This window comes from Schistocerca serialis, chromosome 1, assembly GCF_023864345.2.
Source record: "Schistocerca serialis cubense isolate TAMUIC-IGC-003099 chromosome 1, iqSchSeri2.2, whole genome shotgun sequence".
NCBI lineage: Eukaryota > Metazoa > Arthropoda > Insecta > Orthoptera > Acrididae > Schistocerca > Schistocerca serialis.
In genome coordinates this window covers 568,351,112-568,372,274 of record NC_064638.1, presented here as the reverse complement: position 1 = coordinate 568,372,274, position 21,163 = coordinate 568,351,112, and the positions used below count along the sequence as shown (strand labels likewise).

At 41.1% G+C, this 21,163-nt stretch overlaps 1 protein-coding gene across 2 annotated transcripts in view; it reads right to left on the bottom strand.

Moving 5' to 3' along the window:
- The window catches only part of LOC126476135 (caspase-8), a 132,105-nt gene that overhangs the window by 12,394 nt on the left and 98,548 nt on the right, over positions 1-21,163 (bottom strand). For both annotated transcript variants that reach the window (XM_050103521.1, XM_050103522.1), the window contains exons 7-8: positions 14,237-14,552; positions 10,959-11,172 (exon numbers count right to left, since the gene is read on the bottom strand). In XM_050103521.1, coding sequence (XP_049959478.1) covers positions 10,959-11,172; positions 14,237-14,552 — 530 coding nt within the window. The remainder of the gene's footprint in view (positions 1-10,958; positions 11,173-14,236; positions 14,553-21,163) is intronic.

Here is a 21,163-nt window from a genome sequence, read left to right as displayed (position 1 = left end):
CCAGAGAGAAATAATATCCTGTGAAGATTGACTTACTTTGCTGTCTCTGGTACCACATCTATGACAGCTAAGGTATCCATACCTAAATTGGAACATTCATGGTTTGTGTCCAAAATGCTCCTGAATGGGCATTCTTTTTAAATGTTAGTGAGGTGTATTTTCCACTATCATTATCACAAATTAATCATGCTTGTGAGAAAGTGGCATTCACCAAGTGTGCTTGGTGGAAGTTTGTACCACATTTTTTCACACTTTCATGATGGATACCACCTCACTTGCTGTCAACCTACCTATAATGAAGAATTCAAAATATTCACTTCATCATCATTTCTTGTTATAGCTCTCCATAAATGTATCATTATGATTGCATTATTAGTGTTGGTTTCCAAAGAAACTTGATCCATTAGAGAGATTCAAGTCTTTGGTTGAAGATTAGGAAAAAATGCAAGACCCTTACAGCAATGCATATAGAGTTCCAAGTGTGCAACCACAAACAGTTACGCTAACACTACTGCTCGCCAACTGCCACTTTCCTCTGATATTCGACAAGCTTGTAAAACTGAACCTGAATGTATAGATGAAAACCCCTGAGAAATGCATCCTAATAGAGCAGCATTTGTTACATTTAATTATGCATCACAATCGTGTGAAACATGAGCAAAATCTACAACTTTTTCGGTGCACACTTCCCATAAAGTCTCTTACAAGCCCATCTTTCCTGATTACAAACATACCGTAATGCTTCCTTTGAGTGTGTCCTTCTGCAATATAGGCTATCATATCTCACAGCTATAAATAACCAACAATGACTAGGGGAACAAAGCCAACAGTGCCATTCCTAATCCTACAACCACTCCTTTCCCAATCTTATTTTCTTGGCTTGACATCATTAAGAGCACTGAGATCCACATCTCCTCATTTATTATGCAAGCATTGGCCAACGTATGGTGGGCAGTGCTTCGTACCAGTATTATCGACAATTCTGGTCAACTAAAAGTACAACACGGCCTATAGCTAACTCCTGACAACGATGACAACACACGATCATCAGATGCTTGAGATTTCATACAGATTTAATGTGGCAAGAAATCCGTGAAGCATTTATTCAAATTTGTTGTCTTATTCCATTTGTGTATTGAGTGAGGGAAAAGTGACACTATATGCCTCTGTAAATGCATTAATTTATCTTATATTACTCTCATGATCCCTACACAAGACATGCAATGGTTAGGGACATAAAAATATGGCGTTAATTTTTTTGGTAAAATTAACATTTCTTAAGTTTTCTTTATTTATTTTTAATGATTAGACATACAAATTTAAAGAATAACACTTTGGGCCTGGAGATTAAGTCTTAATGCTCTGAAACAGGCTAAAAAAAAAAAGGTGTTTGGGGAACTTTCGAATGGAATGTTTACTTTTGCTAAAACTTCAACCGTCTTCTTTTTTCCCCCAAAATGGTCTGCTCATTTTCTTCTTCTGACCATATTTAAGCTTTCAACAAATGTTTTTTGTTGAGAATCAGTAACATTTTCCCACCAGGTTACCATCCTAGATAATCTGAGGACTCCAGGTTGGATAAGTCAGTGACATGGTGGATCACTCGAAAGATGTGGTCCACTCATTCCCGGATGCTGCCCAAGTGCTCAGACATAGCCAACTGGCTGACCAGTGTATAATTAGCTCTCAGCTGACCATCTATTTCAGCAACTTCCTTTCAAGTAATGCTCCATCTGGTAGGTGGACCCACAGTGGGAAGTGGTCACTGGAATGTAGGTCATCAGCCATTTCCAAATGAGCAGTTTGTGAGGGCCGGAAGGTTTAAAAGAGGTCAGTGACTAAGAAGACCCAGTAACACTCGAGAAATAAGGAGGACTGTCCATGTTGCTGCACAGCTCCTGAAACAGCACAAGGCTCTCCAAAACTTGACCCCTAGGGTAAGTTGAGTTCGAGCTCCATAATACATTATAGACACTGACATCAGAAGTACGAGAAATGGTCTGGAAAGTTTTTCTATAAGGCCTGTGAGAGTCTCAGAGTTTATCACATCCTGAGTAGGTAAATACAGTGCACTTCAATGGCTGCTACTTGTAGGTCAATAACCAAGGAGAGAGAAAAGGAATGGCGTGTGTGCGCACACGTGCATGTGCATGTGTAACTGACAAACACAACAAACCTTCCCTTGGCTCCTCCCCTAGTCAGATAACCTAGTGGTAGAGGGTACAGCCCCACAGCACAAGGCAACATAGATTTACAATGTGTTTCTTGTAAACACATGCACAGGGGGTATGCCTGGGGTAGGGGCCTCAGTTTTGGCATACAAGTTCTGAACCCATTAATGTTCCTCTGTAGTATGGTAGTCATATACCACACAGGTGCCATTTTCACCGTGTCTCTCTGCAAGGGTGGGGAATCGTCAAAGGGTGGAGGTTCAGTCTTGGGGGCAAGAAGGCTGCCCCAGCAGACTTCATAATCCATTGGCTCTAAAGCAGAAGCAGTTGAACCATAAAGTCAAAGGACACTGACATGGCCTGACGATTTACTGCCTGCTTTCCCCTGCAGTGGAAGCTTCCTGTTTGCTTTTTTTGGCTGGGAAGACTTTGTACTAACTATCGCAGCAATAGTAGAGACAGTGCTGGACTGTTTGCCAGCCTCTGGTGGCTTTTTCTGATGTTTTCAGGACTTATTTTTTTTTGGGGGGGGGGGGGGGGATGCAGTGCCAACACTAGCAACATCTGTTTGTGCAATGGCATCAGCTGTCGGATTAGGCTTTTTTTAAGAGCTGAGGCGAAAGATATAGTGAATGTGAGAGGCTGCATGGCCTTGCAGATCTTTTTCACTTCACCATACAGGATACACTTTGTTGCTTCAATATCCTATACTCCCTTTCTTTGAGGAAGACACTACAGCCCCTACTCTAGACAGGGTGATCCACGGAGCAGTTTACACACTTCGGAGGAGATAAATAACCGGCACCTTTGTATGCAGCCTTACCATTATTTTCCACAAGTGGTTTAGACCTTACATCTTAAAAGTGGTATGCCAAAAGCACTGGAATTTAAAACAGTGCGCTGAGTTGGGAACAGAAGGCCGCACGTTTGAGCAAAGGAAAACGCCTTGATATGCTCTGGGAGTTTCATGCTATTTAAGGTAAAGATAAAGGAACCAGATTTTACCAGATCTCCATCCATCCTTTTCATGACATTTTCCACATCAAGGATACTTTCTTAAGCCCAATCATCTTTCAATTCTTCTTTCAGAATATTGACAAGATCTCACAACACAAAGCCTTTGCTGTAGTTCAAGGTGGTGTATAACTCCATTTCAGTGCTGTATTCATCAAGGCATTTAGATTTCTGGAGATTTGTCATTTGTTGGGAACTAGAAGTTTCAACCAACAGTGTTCCATTACAAAATCTATTGTCAGGTTTTGATGTGCCAGCAATTTCCTTATTCATTTTTGGATATAAAAAGGTGAAACTTTCTCGAAGCTGCCCTCTTTCCTCTTAAACATCAAAAACCTTCTGATTACCAGCACACATTCTGTTACTACAAATACAAGAACTCTGAAAAATTCGTAAGTCAGGAGGACTGCTTACATGACCCCTCTTGTTAGATTAGGTGTTGATGCATCCATTATAATAAAAGTTTTGGAGTTTAAGGTTGAGGGTTCCATCTCAGTCCCGCGAGCAGATAGGGGAATGAGGGTCCACACAAAGAGCTACACTAGCCTGGATAGGCCTTATACTACTGAGGTGCAGCAGGTTCCCTACAGGTTGCTTGCTAACAACTGTTCCACCTCAACAGCCATGCATCTCACCAGCACACAACAACACTTTGAAACCAAGAATTTATTTTAGAGAGTTTTCGACAGGCAGCTAACCAAGATCCCTGGCCCCTGTGACACTCAACCTTCCACAGACATGCCGCACAGTGGTTGTTTAAACATGTCCAGAGCTTATGGTTACAGAGGACTGGCGCCACCTATCTGTCACCTGCTCAGAAAACCAAGGTTCGCCAAGCCCACACCCAGCAAGCCAATGCTGATCTCTCTGAGGTGATCACTATTTAGCACAACATGGATGACGTGTGGTTTATCCAATGCCATGGAAACGGTGACGAATACCTCCCCCACCCACCCCCTCAGTGCAGTCAAAACATGTAGAAGGCTTCTGGTCACTACAGAGCAGAGTGCGGAAACAATAAACTGGCAGTCTGAACAAACTAGAACTAACATTGCTACGGGGAAGGTGAGAGAGGGTACCAAACCCCGCCTCCCTCTTGCTGGACAACACTGTGTTCTGCACAAGCAGAATGGACGTATGGTCATGGGGATCAATGATCCCTTCTAGTGTTGTAAGATCTGTAAGCGAACTCTGTGAGTCTCTTCACTCATTTCAAAATACAGAAAGGAAACAAGAAAAAACACTGACACAAATCATTCAGCAAGAGCTACCAGCACAAATGCTTACTGATGTCGGCAGTGTCATAAACGAGGTGGTTCAGGCTCAGCCTCTACTAGTATTTGATGCAAACACAGTTCAGAACATTTTCAATCTTAATCTGCTACCTCACAAGGGTTCGTATGATACCAACTTTTGAACTCTAGCTAATAGACATACATATGTGTTTATTTTAAGAGAATAGGTCTCACAGCTCGGTAGCAATTTGCATAATGCAACTTGTATCTTAACTCAGACCATTCAACAGCCGGTAATTAGTGTGGTAACATAGTATCGAGTCCACTGATGTGTTGTTGCATTCGTGCACTTTTTATTTTGCAAACACAATATGACACACATTATCTTTCCAAATCTGGCTTCACCACATATGCAACACCAGCAACCGAAAATTGGTTACATTTTCAATATCTATCTGCACAAAATAAAGCTATTTCAAATCATCTCTGATAAAATAATTCATCTAGACAATTCACTGTGAAACAACATCTATTGACTAATTTCACGCTTTCGCATTTTGATGCAGAATTTGCATCTGTATACACATTCACCATAAAATGGGAATTTTTCAGGCACCTAGCAATGTCACAGTGTTCTATGAACACCCATTTTCTTAAAGTACTGAACAGGGTTTTGGAAAACTTATGTTATCTTTCTTCTAAAGATTTCCATTTAAGCACCATGAGAATTCTTGAGCTGCTACAATTTCACATGACCTATACCATTCTGTTACAGTCCTAACAGTGTATCTCTCAATAGACAACGGATGGGTGGGCAGGTGGATGGACGGACAGATGGATGGGCGAGTGGACTATGGGCATTTCAGGGTTCAAAGCACTGAGGACTGACATATCCACTCTGGATATGTCAGAAACATGACAGGATTTTTTTTTTTAAATGACAAAGGAGGGTAAAAGATAATTGGCATAGGACAGCCATGTGAGGTATTAAGAATAAATTATTAAGAAATCTGGGGGAGAGGGTAAAAGGTAATAGTACTGGGTCGATGTCAGCTGGGAACAATTCAAGTTCCACAGCTGGTTATCATGCAGTGGAAGACATACCCCCAGCCAAGCAGGCTTCCCCACTCAGTCAATAGTTAAGTAGGCTGTCTAATAAGAGAAGCAGTAAGACATTTTTAAGAACAAACTAAGTGTCAAGGTAATGGCATAACTGAGCTGAACTGAGCTGGGACGTCAGGAATCAATCAAGCCTCATCTGGGGCAGCCACAAGTCCCGAGGGCTGAAATGCAGCAGCAGGTAACACTCCTCTGCTGTGTGGCAGCAAGTATGATCATAATGAAGCTTTTAAGTACAACTATGCAATCCAGTGAAACGGATAAAATTTAAAACTATTTTTTCCATCTTGAGATTATCTGCTAGCATTTAAAGGAGTGACTCAGCCAGTCATGAAGTCTGTTATGTAGCACCGGAGGAGAGGCACTCCAAATGGATGTAGACAACTGCTCCACGAGCATCACAGCTACAATAGGGTGAGAGAGAGCTTCTTGTAGACTGTACACATAGGTCAGACTGGTGAGACCGATATGGAGCCAGCCGAGATTGCGGATACACAGTAACATGGTTGTAGCAGATCACCACACAGTCAGTAACTTTTTGATTGTGGTCGTGACACGATTTGCTGTTTCATGCTGCTGAGAGTCAATGAGGTGATGCTGTCCTCATGGCAGATCACAATATCTGTATTTCCAGAGCACTTTTCCAGTCAGCCCCCTCGGCAAGCTGAGCCACGAGTTTATTCCCTGGGATGCCAATGTGACTCAGGGGACAAAAGGAACACAACCTACCTCCTATTGTTGTTGATATCCTAAGAGGATATCTTGTATTTGTGTTACCAATGGAGGCTGAGAATTTTCTGTAGGCTGCTCGCCGAGTCCCTGCAAATTAGTAAAGCCTCATGTGAGTGTGGGTGTACTGAAGGGCACACATGAGTGCCATCAGTTCTACCAAAAAGTTTCTGCTTAGTGTACGCAGGAGTGTTGCTTTCTGCTTTCTTGTTCTCTTGCACGTAAAGGTATAGTGTGTCCAGTATTCAGCTCTTAATCATTTCGTATAAATGATATTTAAATTGGGGTACTCACCAAGTACCAAGGTGAGCAACTAAAGAAAAACCAATGGGTCTAACACATTGCCTGGGCCAAGAGAGAAAGATCAGAACAAATTTGTGGATAAGGCATAGGGGAGGGCGACATAGTGAGAGGACAAAGGGTAAGCAGAAGTAGGAATTGACGGGTTGTAACTGGGACAATACATGAATGACCAACTGAGGCTGCTTTTCTGGAAGTCTTACTTCCATATCAGGAAGCAGAAGGCATTGATTTGAATGTTCTGAATGGCTATGAATGTGCACGGTGTAAATGAGCTATAGCTTCTGGCATCTCATCTGTACAGGGAGGGGGAGGGGGGGGGGGGGCACAGGATGCCTGCTGTTACTACGAGCTTGCCCTCCAGGCTCATGCGAAAGACACCAGTCACATACCTGATTGCTGATCCCAGAATGGTGGATCATTGCCAATGGTGCTGCTGGTCTATAGGGGCAGGCTTCTGTATTACAAATGTGATAAAATGAAAGCTTTGTAGAGTTGATAAATGGTTGAAAGATCCACATCTCAGGTGATGTTACTAAGACAATGTAGGACAGTAATTTTTAACTTAAGCTGTCACATATGGGAAAACAAAATTAACTTGTCAGGAATACAAGTCCTAAAAATTGCCAAGTCTATATCACATCAAACAACCTATTATGTAGATAGGATTCTGGGTGCAGATGAACAGTTTAATATTGACAGAAATGCGCTATGTAAGTATGGTGACCCTCACACTTTAAGAACTCTCGTAGATGTAGAAGTCATCAACATGTGAGGATGGTAAAACTAAAGATCCCACTGTTTTTCTGAGAGTTTATTTAGCATCATTAAGAAGAGGATCACACTCAGGGAAGAGCTTTATGGGATTCTGTTTTCCTGTATGTGGGAAGCACAGTAGGAACTACCAACTTGGACTCTGAAGAATCACTGAGAAGGAAAAAAAAAGTGAAAATTGGAAGAAATCCATTGAAGGCCTACTCATGTAAGGTGTTGAGGGTGCAGTGGCACTGTGTGGTGACATCACAGACTTTATGCAGGTCAAAGAAGACAGCAGTAAGATGCTGATAAGTAAGAAGTCATTCCAATATGACTCCAGGTGGAGCGCGTGATCACTAGTGCACAAGGCCTCCCAAAACCCAGTCAGACAAAAGCTATTCCTCCAACCACCTCCAGTTATAAAGAGCTAGATTGTGGTGCTCGCATTTTATGCATGGATGACATAACAACTGATATGTATTCAATCACAGCTGTATTTTGGCACATTGATAAGTGTGCTGAGGAGTTTCCATTACAAAAAGAAGTTTACAGCACTCCCAACTACATACCTTGAAAGACAGGATGACACACACTGCTCACATTTTGTGGAGACAAAAGACAGGGGTGGATGTCGGGCACCGATGTTTGGGCAAAGTGCACAGAGCAAGAGCATGTACTCCCTTCCAATGGCAGTGTGAAAAAGATAAAATTCTCAATCACAATTCTGTTTGGCTTAGCACCACGTGTTGGATGATTTTGATAGTGGTGGAGGTGGTAGGGGTGGGGCCCAGGGCAGTCATGGGTGCCAAGTCTGTCTTCACATCTGATTTCAAACACCCCCCCCCCCCCCCCCCCCCCCACCCCCCGCCCCGTCCTCATCCTCGTCCTCGTCCTCCTCCTCATGGATTTGAATTCGGTATGAGTAGTATCCACATAGAGCAGTACAGACAAGTAGCATGCTGCTCTGAGACCTATGGCCACACCTCTCTGTTGGGGGATGATGATGAAGTGGTTTTGGTAGTGGGGCTGGAAGGGAGCAACCCTCAACTAGGGTGTGTCAGTCAGGTAGTCTCTCTTACAGGCATGTAGAGGGCCAAGGTCCCCTGTGCAGATGTAGAGATAAGGGGAAGGGGGAGGAGCCCTTCCCTTAAAAAGGAAGGGACTACAGTGGTCGCTAGGGCAGAATGACAAGGAAGGAAAGGGGATATTCAGGGAGCATTTGATGGAAGCAATACCTTTTGGGAGAAGTTTGTCATCTGGACAGAGAAAAGGCAATTGCACTTGTCCCTAGATGCCTAGTGCATTTAACAGCCAATATTGGATCTCATGTTCCCTTCTTGCGATAAGGCACACTGGTAATCGAGAGGAGTGATCCTCTCCACTATTCCACACAAAATAATAGCTTGGTATTTAGGAAGCACCCACCGTCAGACCTTATGCAGATCAGGAATTAAGGTACATAACGTGCTTGCCTACCAGACAGTGGACCTGGGTTTGATCCCCAGCAGGGTTAGAGATTTTATCCGTACATGGACTGGCTGTTGTGCTGTCGTCGTCGTCATCATCATCATCATCATCATCATCATCATGCAAGTCGCCCAATGTGGCATCACCTTAAGTAGGACTTACACCCAGCGGCCGAACTCCCCCAGAAGGGGCTTCTGGCCATCAACGGCACACTATCATTTCCATTTCATTTCTGATGAGAACTCAAGAATTATATGGCGAAAATCATGGTTCACCATGATTGGTCCTCCACTATGCCATTCGTTCTAACAGGGGGCACTTTCCATGTATGCAACCGAACATTGCAAATGGCTCTCATGCATGTCCCAAGTAAGATAGGCACAAGCTGCTTGGCATTTGCAGGGAGGAAGCAGCATAGGCACCAACAGTGCATTCCCTGCATGGTCTGGTGGCTACCATCATACAGGTACCCGATGACTGTCACATGGACTGGCTAACGAGTAGGGTATTTGGTGACCACCTGTATGGACTGCACTAATGAAAAAAATTTGAAGAGGGAGATCACACCCGTTAATGGTGGCCTGTTGTAAATAAATCGAAAGGGGTATAAGATTTAACAAGAAAATAAAACTGAGTAACAGAAAGCAGAGACCGGAGATACGACCGAGTCAGTATCGAATAGGACATTCATTAGATTGGAGCACAGGAAGAGGAAACACCAAAATGGCTAAGTGTCCTGAGCTTGCCATGCACATGCACATTGTTTGCCACCTAAGGGACACATCTCTATTTGTTAATTCGTTCAAAACCCGTTGTTGTGCGAACTCCTAACACTGGACCAATACTCTGAAACTGGTTGCACTAACATTCGAACACACTATTTCCTTTACAGATGCTCTGCACTTTCCCAAAACCCTTCCAATAAATCTTGATTATTCCATTCCTTTCCCTAATACTGATTTTGTGTGATTGTCTCATTTCACATCACTTCATAATATTACCGCAGGAGAAACTGATTAGCTCCATGGTGTAGTGGTTATGACACTAAATTGTTGCATGGAGGGTTGTGAGTTCAAAACTCACCTGGACTGTACAATTTTAATTTCTAAATTCGGTTCGATTACATTCTAGAAGTAGCCCCAAATGTTAAGAATCATTGTACTGCAATGTTCTGTAGGTGTAAATATACTGTATGTGTTCTGGCCCGAGGCAGTTTGCTCCGCACTCTTGTATGTGCAAGTGCTAAATAAACCTTCGTTAAGTCAAGTCAGTGTTTGTCATTCATCTAATTACACCTCCTTCTTCGTGACAATATTACCCATAAATACTTTTACAATGTGACATGCTTAAAATGTCCACAACTTATCTTGTCATTAGATATTATCTGGCTCTTTTGCTTTAATAAAGACATTATCTTGTACTAATTCCCATTTAAAAAGAGAGCTACCATTCATTGCTCCATGTGGGAACTTTGTGTGATTCTTTCTGATATTCCTCATGACAGCCCAACAATACTCTGCCGTAGACAACAGCATTGTCAAAAGTCTGTTGGTGCTGCTGATTCTACACAATAATCCATGTATTTTTTTAAAATTTATTTACTTACTTACTTCCTTTTTAATTACTTACTTACTTATTTGTTTGAGATTTCAGTGTGCTTAATGGTTTAGCAATATGCCAAAGAATATGAGAGCATCACAGAGGTCACCCAATGTTACTTTCTTTTCTGTAGAACATTCCCCATCCCAAAGACCATACAGTACTGGGTTTTCTAAACCAAATATTAAATCATACATCTGCAAAGATACTACGTATTACCATAACTTGGTTAGAGGTTAACAGTGTGGTACACATCTATCTTAACAATCACCCTTCAGGCTGCTTGCAGATATCTGTCAGCAGTCACAGTGTGGCTTGTCATTAAATTTATAAGCCGTTCAAGGAGCAGGTGATACACGTGTTACACTACCTCTTAGTGAAATGGAAAAAAAATGACATTTCTGATTTTCATTTATAAATACATAAACTAGACTCACTATTTTTCATTGTTCTAAATGAAACACAAAATCTTTGATAAATCCTTTCACAGTCTCTCTCACACTGCATTAATTGCTAAATATAAGGTGAACTCAAAATATCAAGATGTTATCTAGCTTCTCATACTCACTTTTCTTTCCATGACTCAGAATGCAGAGAGCAAAACACGAATGATATGGCAGGACTTTATTGGCAATGGTCTTCACCTCTGCCTCCATTGTTACATCTGTAAGATTCTCACGAACAAGCACAAGAAATCCTAATTTCGTAAATATTTCAATCAGGCGATCCCTGTCGAGATCTGTACCCATACGAGTCTCCAGGGGCTCTTCTGGCAAGAGATGCTGTCAGAAGATAAGTTCGAATCAGAAGTATGAAACCAAAACACAAAATATTATATTCCAAATGACAATTTTTGAAATGTGGGAAGAGGATAGGGGATATGGAGAGTATGCTGACTTCTGCACCATCAACGATGGTACCCTTTGCAGTGTCATCTGGCAATGCTGTAAAGCTCAAATTCTTTTAACCACAAGTAACAATGGTGATGACGGCATGTGAAACAATACATAATTAATACTTCTATTTCCCATTATGCTTTTACAGATCTGAAATTCGTAGCAACCTAGAGCATTTTATGATTCAATTGTTCGCTGCAAAATTCAAGTTATGGTCCTGAGCTCACTAACAATCTGTATTGGAAAGTTAAATAAGCATGGCAACAAACTTAGTACAAGTCAACCAACAGATATCCAAGTGTCTACATGCATGCCATGAAACCTCATTACTCTCCAAGTCACTCCTCTATCTTTCACGAGCTTTTCTATCATATTTTAAAAATAATACAAAAAAAATCAATATCAATGGCAAGGAGGTGCATGTCTCTGAGTAGCTCTGGTGATATCCTGCATGAATGGGCAGAAAATGTTATTTCCTTGGTCCTGACTACATACTGCCTATTGCCAACAAATATCACTTCTTGTTAGTTTCTTCCTCATTGGCAACTGCTGTTATTCCTTTCATATCCACTAACCCAAGTTTAACTTCTAATACTGCAAATGCTCATTAAGTGACTTTTTATTTTGTTATTTTGTGAATGTGAACATGTATAGCGGTGAAGTTTCAAAATAAGTAATTTACTTCAATGATATTTGTTCCCACATTTGTTCTGCATCTACTTGCCCATAACGGTCTTCTTCCATTAAGAAGTAAATCTACCTATAACTTTTGTTTATGCCTTTCTATGCTAAAGGAGACTTACTTTATCAGTTCAGCATCTCATTTATTTTACTGTACTTTTTCATGACCTGTCATACTTTTTACAACATTACAACAGATTCTAATGTACTTGGCTTCTACTGCAAGCTAGGTCATGATCAGTACACCAAAGACACCAGTGTTCTGAAACAAGGAATCTCTATGATACGAGAACACAATGATTATGAGCTTTGGCAGTAATTTCTTCCCTTCAATCAAGGATGGAAGGAAGGACGTTAATACTGTGAAACATCACAAACATCTGGATTTTTAAGAGAAGTGGAGCAGTAACTCAGAAAAACTAGGATTTAGAAGCAAACTGGCAGTGGCCTTTAAGCAAAAATCCAAGCATTTACATGAAATTATTTAAGGCAACCGCAGACATAAAGCAAACACAAATCTGTGTGATGTTTCTCCCAAGCACAAGTTCATTACCTTAACTATGTGGTGTTTGGTGCTATGAAGGAGTGTAGTCTGCAGTGTGGTGGATTAAATAGTTGTCCACTGAACTGGACTGAAAGCAGTGATGAAAACTGGAAACTTCTGAGTTGCAAGAATGGTGTATTGTGGCTGTGTCATTACTTACAGAAACTGCATCTAAAACTGCTAGATTCACCTAGTTCAACAAGTTCATGACACCCCAGCAAATCACATAATTTAAAATAACAGTGGACAGTAAATTATTCCTTTGAAGATTCTGCTAACAACATAACAGTCATGAACACAGAGATGACAAATGTTGTTAGAACTCAAGTCAGCATCTCAAGCAACACAGACTCAGTCACAAACAGCACACACTGCAGTTACAGTTTTCCACTTACAAATTTCCCAAACACAAACTCAAACCCAAACCTGCTGACCACTAAAATGAATGCAACAACACAACATAAATACATGATGGAGATGAAAATGATAGTAGTAATGTGTGATAAATCATCCCTTAGCTCATTCTCCACCAGGGATTTGACTACCTCTCACTATGTCCTGAAATGAGGAATTTCCTGCCCACCATCAACTCCACTCCTCCCACCATGGTATTCTACCACCCACTGAATCTACACACTATAACTATCCATCTCTAACCCACCCTTTGTCCCAAACCCTTGCCTCATGGCTCATTCCCTGCAATAGAGCTAGACCCGAAACCTGTCCCATATATCCTCATACTAACACCTATTCCAGCCTTCTCCATGCTATCTCCTACTCCTCAAAGGCAGGCCTACAAGTGAAAACAGCTATGTGATCTACAAACTAAACTGCAACCACTGCGCTGCTTTCTACGTGGGCAAGTCAACAAACAAGCTGTGTGTTCACATGAATGGCCACTGCAAAACTGTGGCCAAAAAAAAGCTGGACCACACAGTTGCTAATGCCCCGATCCGCCCCACCCGCACATTTGAACAAATAATTTCTCCTTGATACCCACCATACTTAATTACAGGGGTTAAAGCAAATATCTTTTTTTATGAACTTGGAAAAATGAGTCCTAAAATGTCACCGTATCACCATTTTCTGAAAATGGATTGCAAATTGTAAGCTGTTGCGGTTAGAGCATTAGCAGTGGAATTTAAATCAAAATATGTAGTAGAACTTCAAACCAGATTGTTTCATTAACACTAACATAGAATATTATTGGGGAATCCTGTTCTGTAAGACAACTGATAAACTGTCAAATTAACATGACAGCAAGATCTCTCACTAGCAAGACAGTCACGCACAAAATCCTTGGCATTCTGCCAAAGGTATGTGCGTTTCCCAACTGAAAGCATGGTTGCAAATAATAAAATGTGAGACTGAGTAACGAAAAAAATTAAACAATAAGGGAAATCCAGGATGGAATATAACAATATTAATTTTTGTAATAAGGAACAAAATTAACTTATCAAACAAACAACTGAAATCAAACATTAAGAAGAGCCCTGGTAAAATAGTCATTTGGGGGGGGGGGGGGGGGGAGAGGGAGAGAGAAAGAGAAAGAGAGAGAGAGAGAGAGAGAGAGAGAGAGAGAGAGGGGGGGGGAGGGGGAGGGGGAGGGCTCAGGGGGAGGGGGGAGGAGGGGGGGAGGGGGGGGGGAGAGAGAGAGAGAGAGAGAGAGAGAGAGAGAGAGAGAGAGAGAGAGAGAGAGAGTCTCTCAGAATGGAATATACTAACCTGGGATGCTGGAGTCGTATCTCTTGTAAACACTTTCTGGTTTATTATTAAACACATCCCAACATGCTTTGGGTTAATGTAATATCGGAAATCGTCATCACAAACTGAAGGCACCGCAGATATTTCATTCTTCAATTTGCTGGGGCTGGTAGACGAACTCTTAAAACTCATTTCACTGGCAGTTGACAATGACTCTTCACCTTTCCTTGAACATAGTGACTGAAAATTTTCAGCCAGTTCAGGGGCACCAACAGCTTTTAAACCATACACAAGCCCAGCTGCATCTGTGTCTGTGCAGCTGCCAACATTCAGGAACCTATAAAAAATGTGTTTCATATGAATAATCATATCACAAAATTCACTTTTAGTGAGTGAATTTTTTTTGACATGGTAACTTCAACCAGTAGCAGAAGGAAGTGCTAACCTTTATCAATTAAAAGATATGAATAATTGAACTTCATATTATGGCATGCCAGAGTGGACTTGGGCTGAGCTAACATTTTGTTTTGAAGATACTGAAAGTTCATAACTCCGTGTAATATGTTTGGCTAAATCCAAAAGCAACATAAATGAAACCAAGCAATTTACACAGCAGACTGTACTTTCTAGTGGTACATAAAAAATACTTGTAACCAGTATACAGCGCATGAGAGAAAGTTATCACATTAATCCTTACTAAATTAAAGGTTAGCATATTTGTCCAACAACCCCTCACTATGCTGTGAAGCACAATAAGACACTAAGAAAGACCGAGAAAATAGCAGAAAACTTGTCTAGGATGGATACATACATTTTTCTGCAGACTGCACTTGTCTTCCAAGGTATGATAAAATTTTGGTGAACAGACTTGCTGCTATTGAATAAAAAAAATGGAGCATTGCATTAACATAGCAAGCTGGAGCTATCCCACTTCTATGATTGCACTCCTATCAATTTATTTCTCTTTATATTCATTTTTCAGTTTACAGTTTACATCCACGTACATAAGAAGTGCAGTCATAGTATATAACTAAATTTATTAGAACATAAATCAGACTTTGCTTCACTTGAATTTATTGACCAGACTACTTTACTTTCCTATATGCCAATTCCAGTAGAGTATTTATTTTTCACAGACACCTTATTAATTAATAGATACGAATAATTGAACTTCATATTGTAGCATGTCAGAGTAGACTTCGGCTGAGCTAACACTGTTTTGAAAATACTGAAACCATTCATTATAAAGCCCAAGATTCCAACCCTTGAGTAAACATCCCTCAATTTGTGTGAAACTAACTTACCAGATAATTAATGCTAAATTTCAAAAGTATCTAGATTCTCTATCACTGATTGAGCCAATATAATTATTAGATTCAAGAGTTTACTGCTGTAGTTTTGTTACCCTATTTTAACTGAATCAGATGACTCCTTTCACTAACTGATTGACCCTTTAAGGGATTACATAAATTTGCACTGATTATAAATCTAAAGATGGCGCCTGTACTCATAAATGGATTATTCCCAATGCGATTGTACAAAATGGTCCCATGATGACCTGCATTTTCCAAAACCACTACATATTTTATAAACCAAAATAACTGTCATAACATACAGACCATCCAAACCTAGCTGTTTTTCAAACCAAAACATATTTTGCAGAATTGGAATATGCTCATATGCAGTCTTTATAAGGGTAACCCATAAGCTCACAAGCAACCCCTAAGTGGAAGTCTGCTGCTGGTAATCACAAGAATAACATCTCCAAAAAAGTCTGTCACCCATACCACACATCATGTAATCTCATATGTGGTATCTTCGTTAAGTTGGTTGGTAAAGTTTAATTTGCATCTGAACTTCAATCCTGCAGTACTTCCAGGTTAAGATCTCTGCAGAGTATGATGAAAATTTTTCTATGTACTCTAAACACATTCCTGAGCATTTTTTTTCTGGAAGTGTATCCATTTAACAGTATGATCTGATACAAACTTCGGACTGTCCATGCGGATTTCAAGTACAAAAGCACACTGTTTCTTGGGATTGTGAATGTATCTGTATAAATAACTGTTTCATTTGGAAACTGGAACTGCTCACTGTACCAGATATAATGGCAATAAATGTTGTAATAATCTAAGTTAGTTAAAAAGTTGTGTGGAGTACGTCATCAGAATATTTCCCATAGAAACAATTTTACAACAAATCTACAACATCCTTCAACCAGACACTGAGGGCAGAATAAAGGTTTGCAGATGTATCACATACCATATGACAAAAGCAGCATAAATTTGAGCATCAATTGAGCTGTGGCCGACCACTAGCAGCAGCATGGTCAACAAAGGTAATATGATCTATCTGATCAGCTAAGACTTAGTCAGTTTGGAGTTTTGGTTTGGCCATTTCTCACTGACTTGTACAAACATACTTATAGGACTCTAGCATTTTTTTGATAATTATGCATTTTCTTAAAATCTCCAATATAATGTAGGGCTAGACATTCCCCAGGGGATTGCTTGGCAGCAGCTCAGGCAAAGTCTGCGACCATGTTAAAAGAAGACATCATCCAACCATGAAGTGGTCCATGGTCTTTCCACTGACCCTGGTTCCCAAGAAGAGTGGATCATGGTGTCCATGTGATGATTACAGAGCACTTAATGCAAGAATTGTACCAGACATTACCCAGTTCCATTGCTACAGGATTATAATTATGCTTTACACGGTGCAACAATTTTTAATGTGCTGGACTACTCCAAGGCTTATATTCAAATACCAGAGCCAGAAGATACCGGCAACTATTATACCATTCAGGTTGTTCGAGTGCATGTTTATAACCTATGGTTAATGCAACGCAGCCCAAACATTGCAACGATTTATAGAATCTGTACTACAGAGCCTGCCCTTCTGCTTTGCTTACCTTGATATCTCTAACTTTTCGAACAGTGAAGAAGAATACCAACATCTCTGAGAGGTATTCAAACAATTGGAACAGTACAGTGTCAATTTGAACACAACCAAATGCATATTACAGTGACCTGAATTTAATTTTTTTCTGCAGGCTGCCCTACCAACAACATTGAAACTATTCTGCAAATACAGAAAACAAGCACAGTCAAGGAGCTATGTCAGTTCCTCAGGATGCTAATATTTTTTTTTTTTTTTTACTGTCGGCAACTACTGTGGGCAGTACAGCTAAAAGAACAACTGCAGCAGTTTCTTGCCCTAAGATTAAAGAAAAACTCTTCTGTGCGTTGGACTGAGGTGATGAGCTCTGCCTTTGATGCTCCTAACTAAAGTATGGCAAGCACTGTACTTCTGGTGCATCCTAAGCTTGATGCACCCTTGGCAATGGTGGTTGATGCAAGTTTAACGGCTATAGGTGCCGTATTACAACAATGGACAGAGGGCTCATTGCTACTGCTAGCCTTTTATTCTCAAACTGTCACTGTCACAACAGAAGTGCTCACTGGGTACGAAGCAATCACACACTTATAGCAACACCATAAACAGTTAACATATACATTTTCAAGCAGAACAGCAACAACTGTTCACTGCAATTATATCAGGAATTTATCGCACAGTTTACCACCAACATCAGGCCCGTCTCTGGTACGGGCAACATGGTAGCCAACTGGCTTCCGCGAATGAACAGTGTGTTGAAGCCCATGGACCAACACATTCACCCAGGTGCAACAGACTAACCAAGAACCAACAGACTAAGCAAGAACTTCACACTTTCCTGAACGATGCCAACTAACCAAGAACCAACAGACTAAGCAAGAACTTCACACTTTCCTGAACGATGCCAACTTGGCATTACAGCTAAAACTTGTTAATGTCTCTGGCACATTTGTTAAAATATTTGTGACATTTCACAACTAAGAACCAACCATTCCTGACGGCTCAATTTCACATGCAAGCCTTCAATAATGTGCCATCCCAGAGCCCGTCCAATGTGCTGTCTGATGTTTAAGCACTCTCTCTTGCCAGAAATTGAGAAGGACTGCCACGAGTGGATGTGCATGTTTATGCTATGCCAGCACAGCAAAGTGTCTCCCCATGTACACGGACCAGTGGGAAAATTCCCCAACATCACCTTACATTTTGTACAAGTAAATCTGAATGTCATGGGTCCACTACCTCAGTCACATGATCAGCAATACCTACTGACTATCTTACATCGTTTCACTCTATGGCCAGAGGCAGTAACATTGGACAACACCCTTGCAGAAACACCAGCCTCCACCTCCATGTCCACATGTCTATCAAAATTTGGTTGCCCACTGCACATACCAGGTCACAACAGGCAATACGAATCGGAGCTATTCGCCAAGCGTAAAAGTTTCTGCAGGTACTTCCATCATAAAACCATAACTTACCACCAACCAAGCAAGGATTTGTTCACTCAAAGCTGCTCTCAAACGCCATGAATTGACTTGGACGATTGCTCTACTGATTGTATTACCTGTACCACAAAATACTTATGAACCAGACACAGACGCTTCATCCGTTGAACTGGTTTTCAGCGAAGCAATATCTTCCTGGCGAATTTGTCGATGTCCATTTCTGCAATACATCACGCACGATCAGACAGACTTTCTGCAGCACTTGCACAAGCATATTGCTTGTTTTCATCCACATCAATGTTCCAGACTGGCATCACTCTTTTGCATGTATCACGACTTGGCCAGTTGTTCACACATTATGCTGTGCTGTACATGGGCACACACCATGTGTTACAAAGCTGTGAACTGATGTTAAGATACTGCCGTCAACGGCAAGTTCACAACTGTCTCCACTGACTGCATCAAACTGGTGTACATCTTTAAAGGCACATCACCAGCAAAATTTTCACTCTGGATGGAATGGTCACTTCCCTGCACATTTCAAAGATGATGCTCCCCTTCCACCATGGCGGCTGATGTAGCAGTAAGTCACCACCATCTGCCGTCACCTGCTGTGTGTTGTCATGTCCAACAAGTGGAATTGCATGCACCACCACAGATAATGTTTGAGTGACAATGCTCTGCATTCCTTGCTTTCCACTTACTCTCAGGGAGACTATACATACAATGTAACTGGATAAAAAATCTAATCATCAAGCGGCAGCAGGAGAAAACACACACACACACACACACACACACACACACACACACACAGGGTGTATGTAAAGTCCAGGAACACTCTCAATTATTTATTGCACAAGAACCAAACATTGTACAGATATCATACCTATGTCATTTTGAAGAGAAACCCTGAAAGTTTTTTTCATGTATAATTCCACAGTGTAGTTTGGTAATTTGCCGATAGTCAGCGCTAGTCGCAAACGTGGCGAGTTGGATCGGCCACGGAAGCGACTGCCACAGTTGACGATGCCATGCTGGGATGGATGTGGCAAGAATTCAATGGCCAACCGAGGTGAAGTTCATTTTTGCAAATGGTAACCCCTATTATTTATTCCATATTCGTATTCTATGTGAAAAAACCACATTAATTTTAGGGAACATTTCTTTCGAAAAACCGACTGTTTTACCAGAAGACAAAGAATGAAGCAATTCTGCCCAATGCTGGCAACGAGATCACCGAACGCAGAGATGGTGGTCAATCAATGTCTGGGTGGGCATAGTTTGTGATTACGTGATAGGTCCTGTTTTTTATGGTGAAACGTTGAATGGCTTGCGCTATCTTCATATTCTCCAGAATCTGGTGCTTCATTTACTAGAAAATATCCTCCCAGACATACGAGCATGTATGTGGTTTCAACATGACGGCGCCCCTTCACATGAGGCCTTACCTGTCAGAAGGTACCTTAATGCAACTTACCCAAGTCCATGGATTGGTGTTGGTAGTGCAATTCCTGAATTCCCGCCAAGATCACAGACTTAACACCACTGGACAACTACTAATGGGGAGCTGTGAAGCAGAAGGTGTGCTCAACTCCTACTGACGATGCCAGAGGATATGAGAGAAAGGACTGTAGTGGCTTTCCAAGCAATCACCCACCAGACATAGAATGATGACGAGACCAGTTTCCAACAGTGTGCAAATGTGCATTAGCAAAATGGGCAGTTGATCCTGTATATGAGATCTTAAGTCCACTGCGCAACCTCCACGTGGTTCACATTGGTTTCCGCTAATGCCAACAGTATTTGCTTTCCGGTTAATCACTACTGAAGAATTTCAAGGTCATTTCAAGTTCACAAAAACAGTGGACAGAGTTCAGAAATCAGATAAGATTTTCACTGAAAATTTTTCCCACTCTTGCTTCATTCTCGAGACACTGGTAACCCGGGAAAGTTACAATGAAGTACCCCTGGTGACAAACAATTAGTTTTTCGAAAAAAATGTACCTTACTAACAATGCATTTTTTTCATGTAGAATACGAATATGGAATAAAAAATAGGGTTACCATTTGTAAAAATGGACTTGACCTTGAAAACAGGGTTCAAGGTCATTTTGAGGTAACCACTCCATGATCCCATGATCCCCTTAAACATTACAACTTTTATTAGACACTTTTTCAGAATTGTGCCGCTCCAGAGATATCGGCCAGTATAGATTAAAATGGGACACCCTGTATACAGGTATTGAAATTTGGAAGCTTTCAGAGCAAGCTGCTGCTCCTCCTCCTGACAGAAGGATTGAAGGGGAAGGAAGACAGGTGAAGGAAAAAAAAAACTGGTGAGGTTTAGGAAATGGGGAGAGTTCAGGAAAGTCACTCAGAACCACTGTGTCAGGGGAGACTTGCTGGACGGGATGAGAAGGAAAGACTGAGTGTTGGGCACTGTGCAATTTGAAAACCTAAGAGCATAAAGGTGGAAGACTAGGTAATATGCAAGACAGTGATTACTAACAAAACATTGTGCACGAGTTAATAAGAGCTGAAAGCTAAGTGCATTGTATTTGTTAGAGGTAGGACAAAATAGACAGGTCAGCAAATAAAAGATACAGAA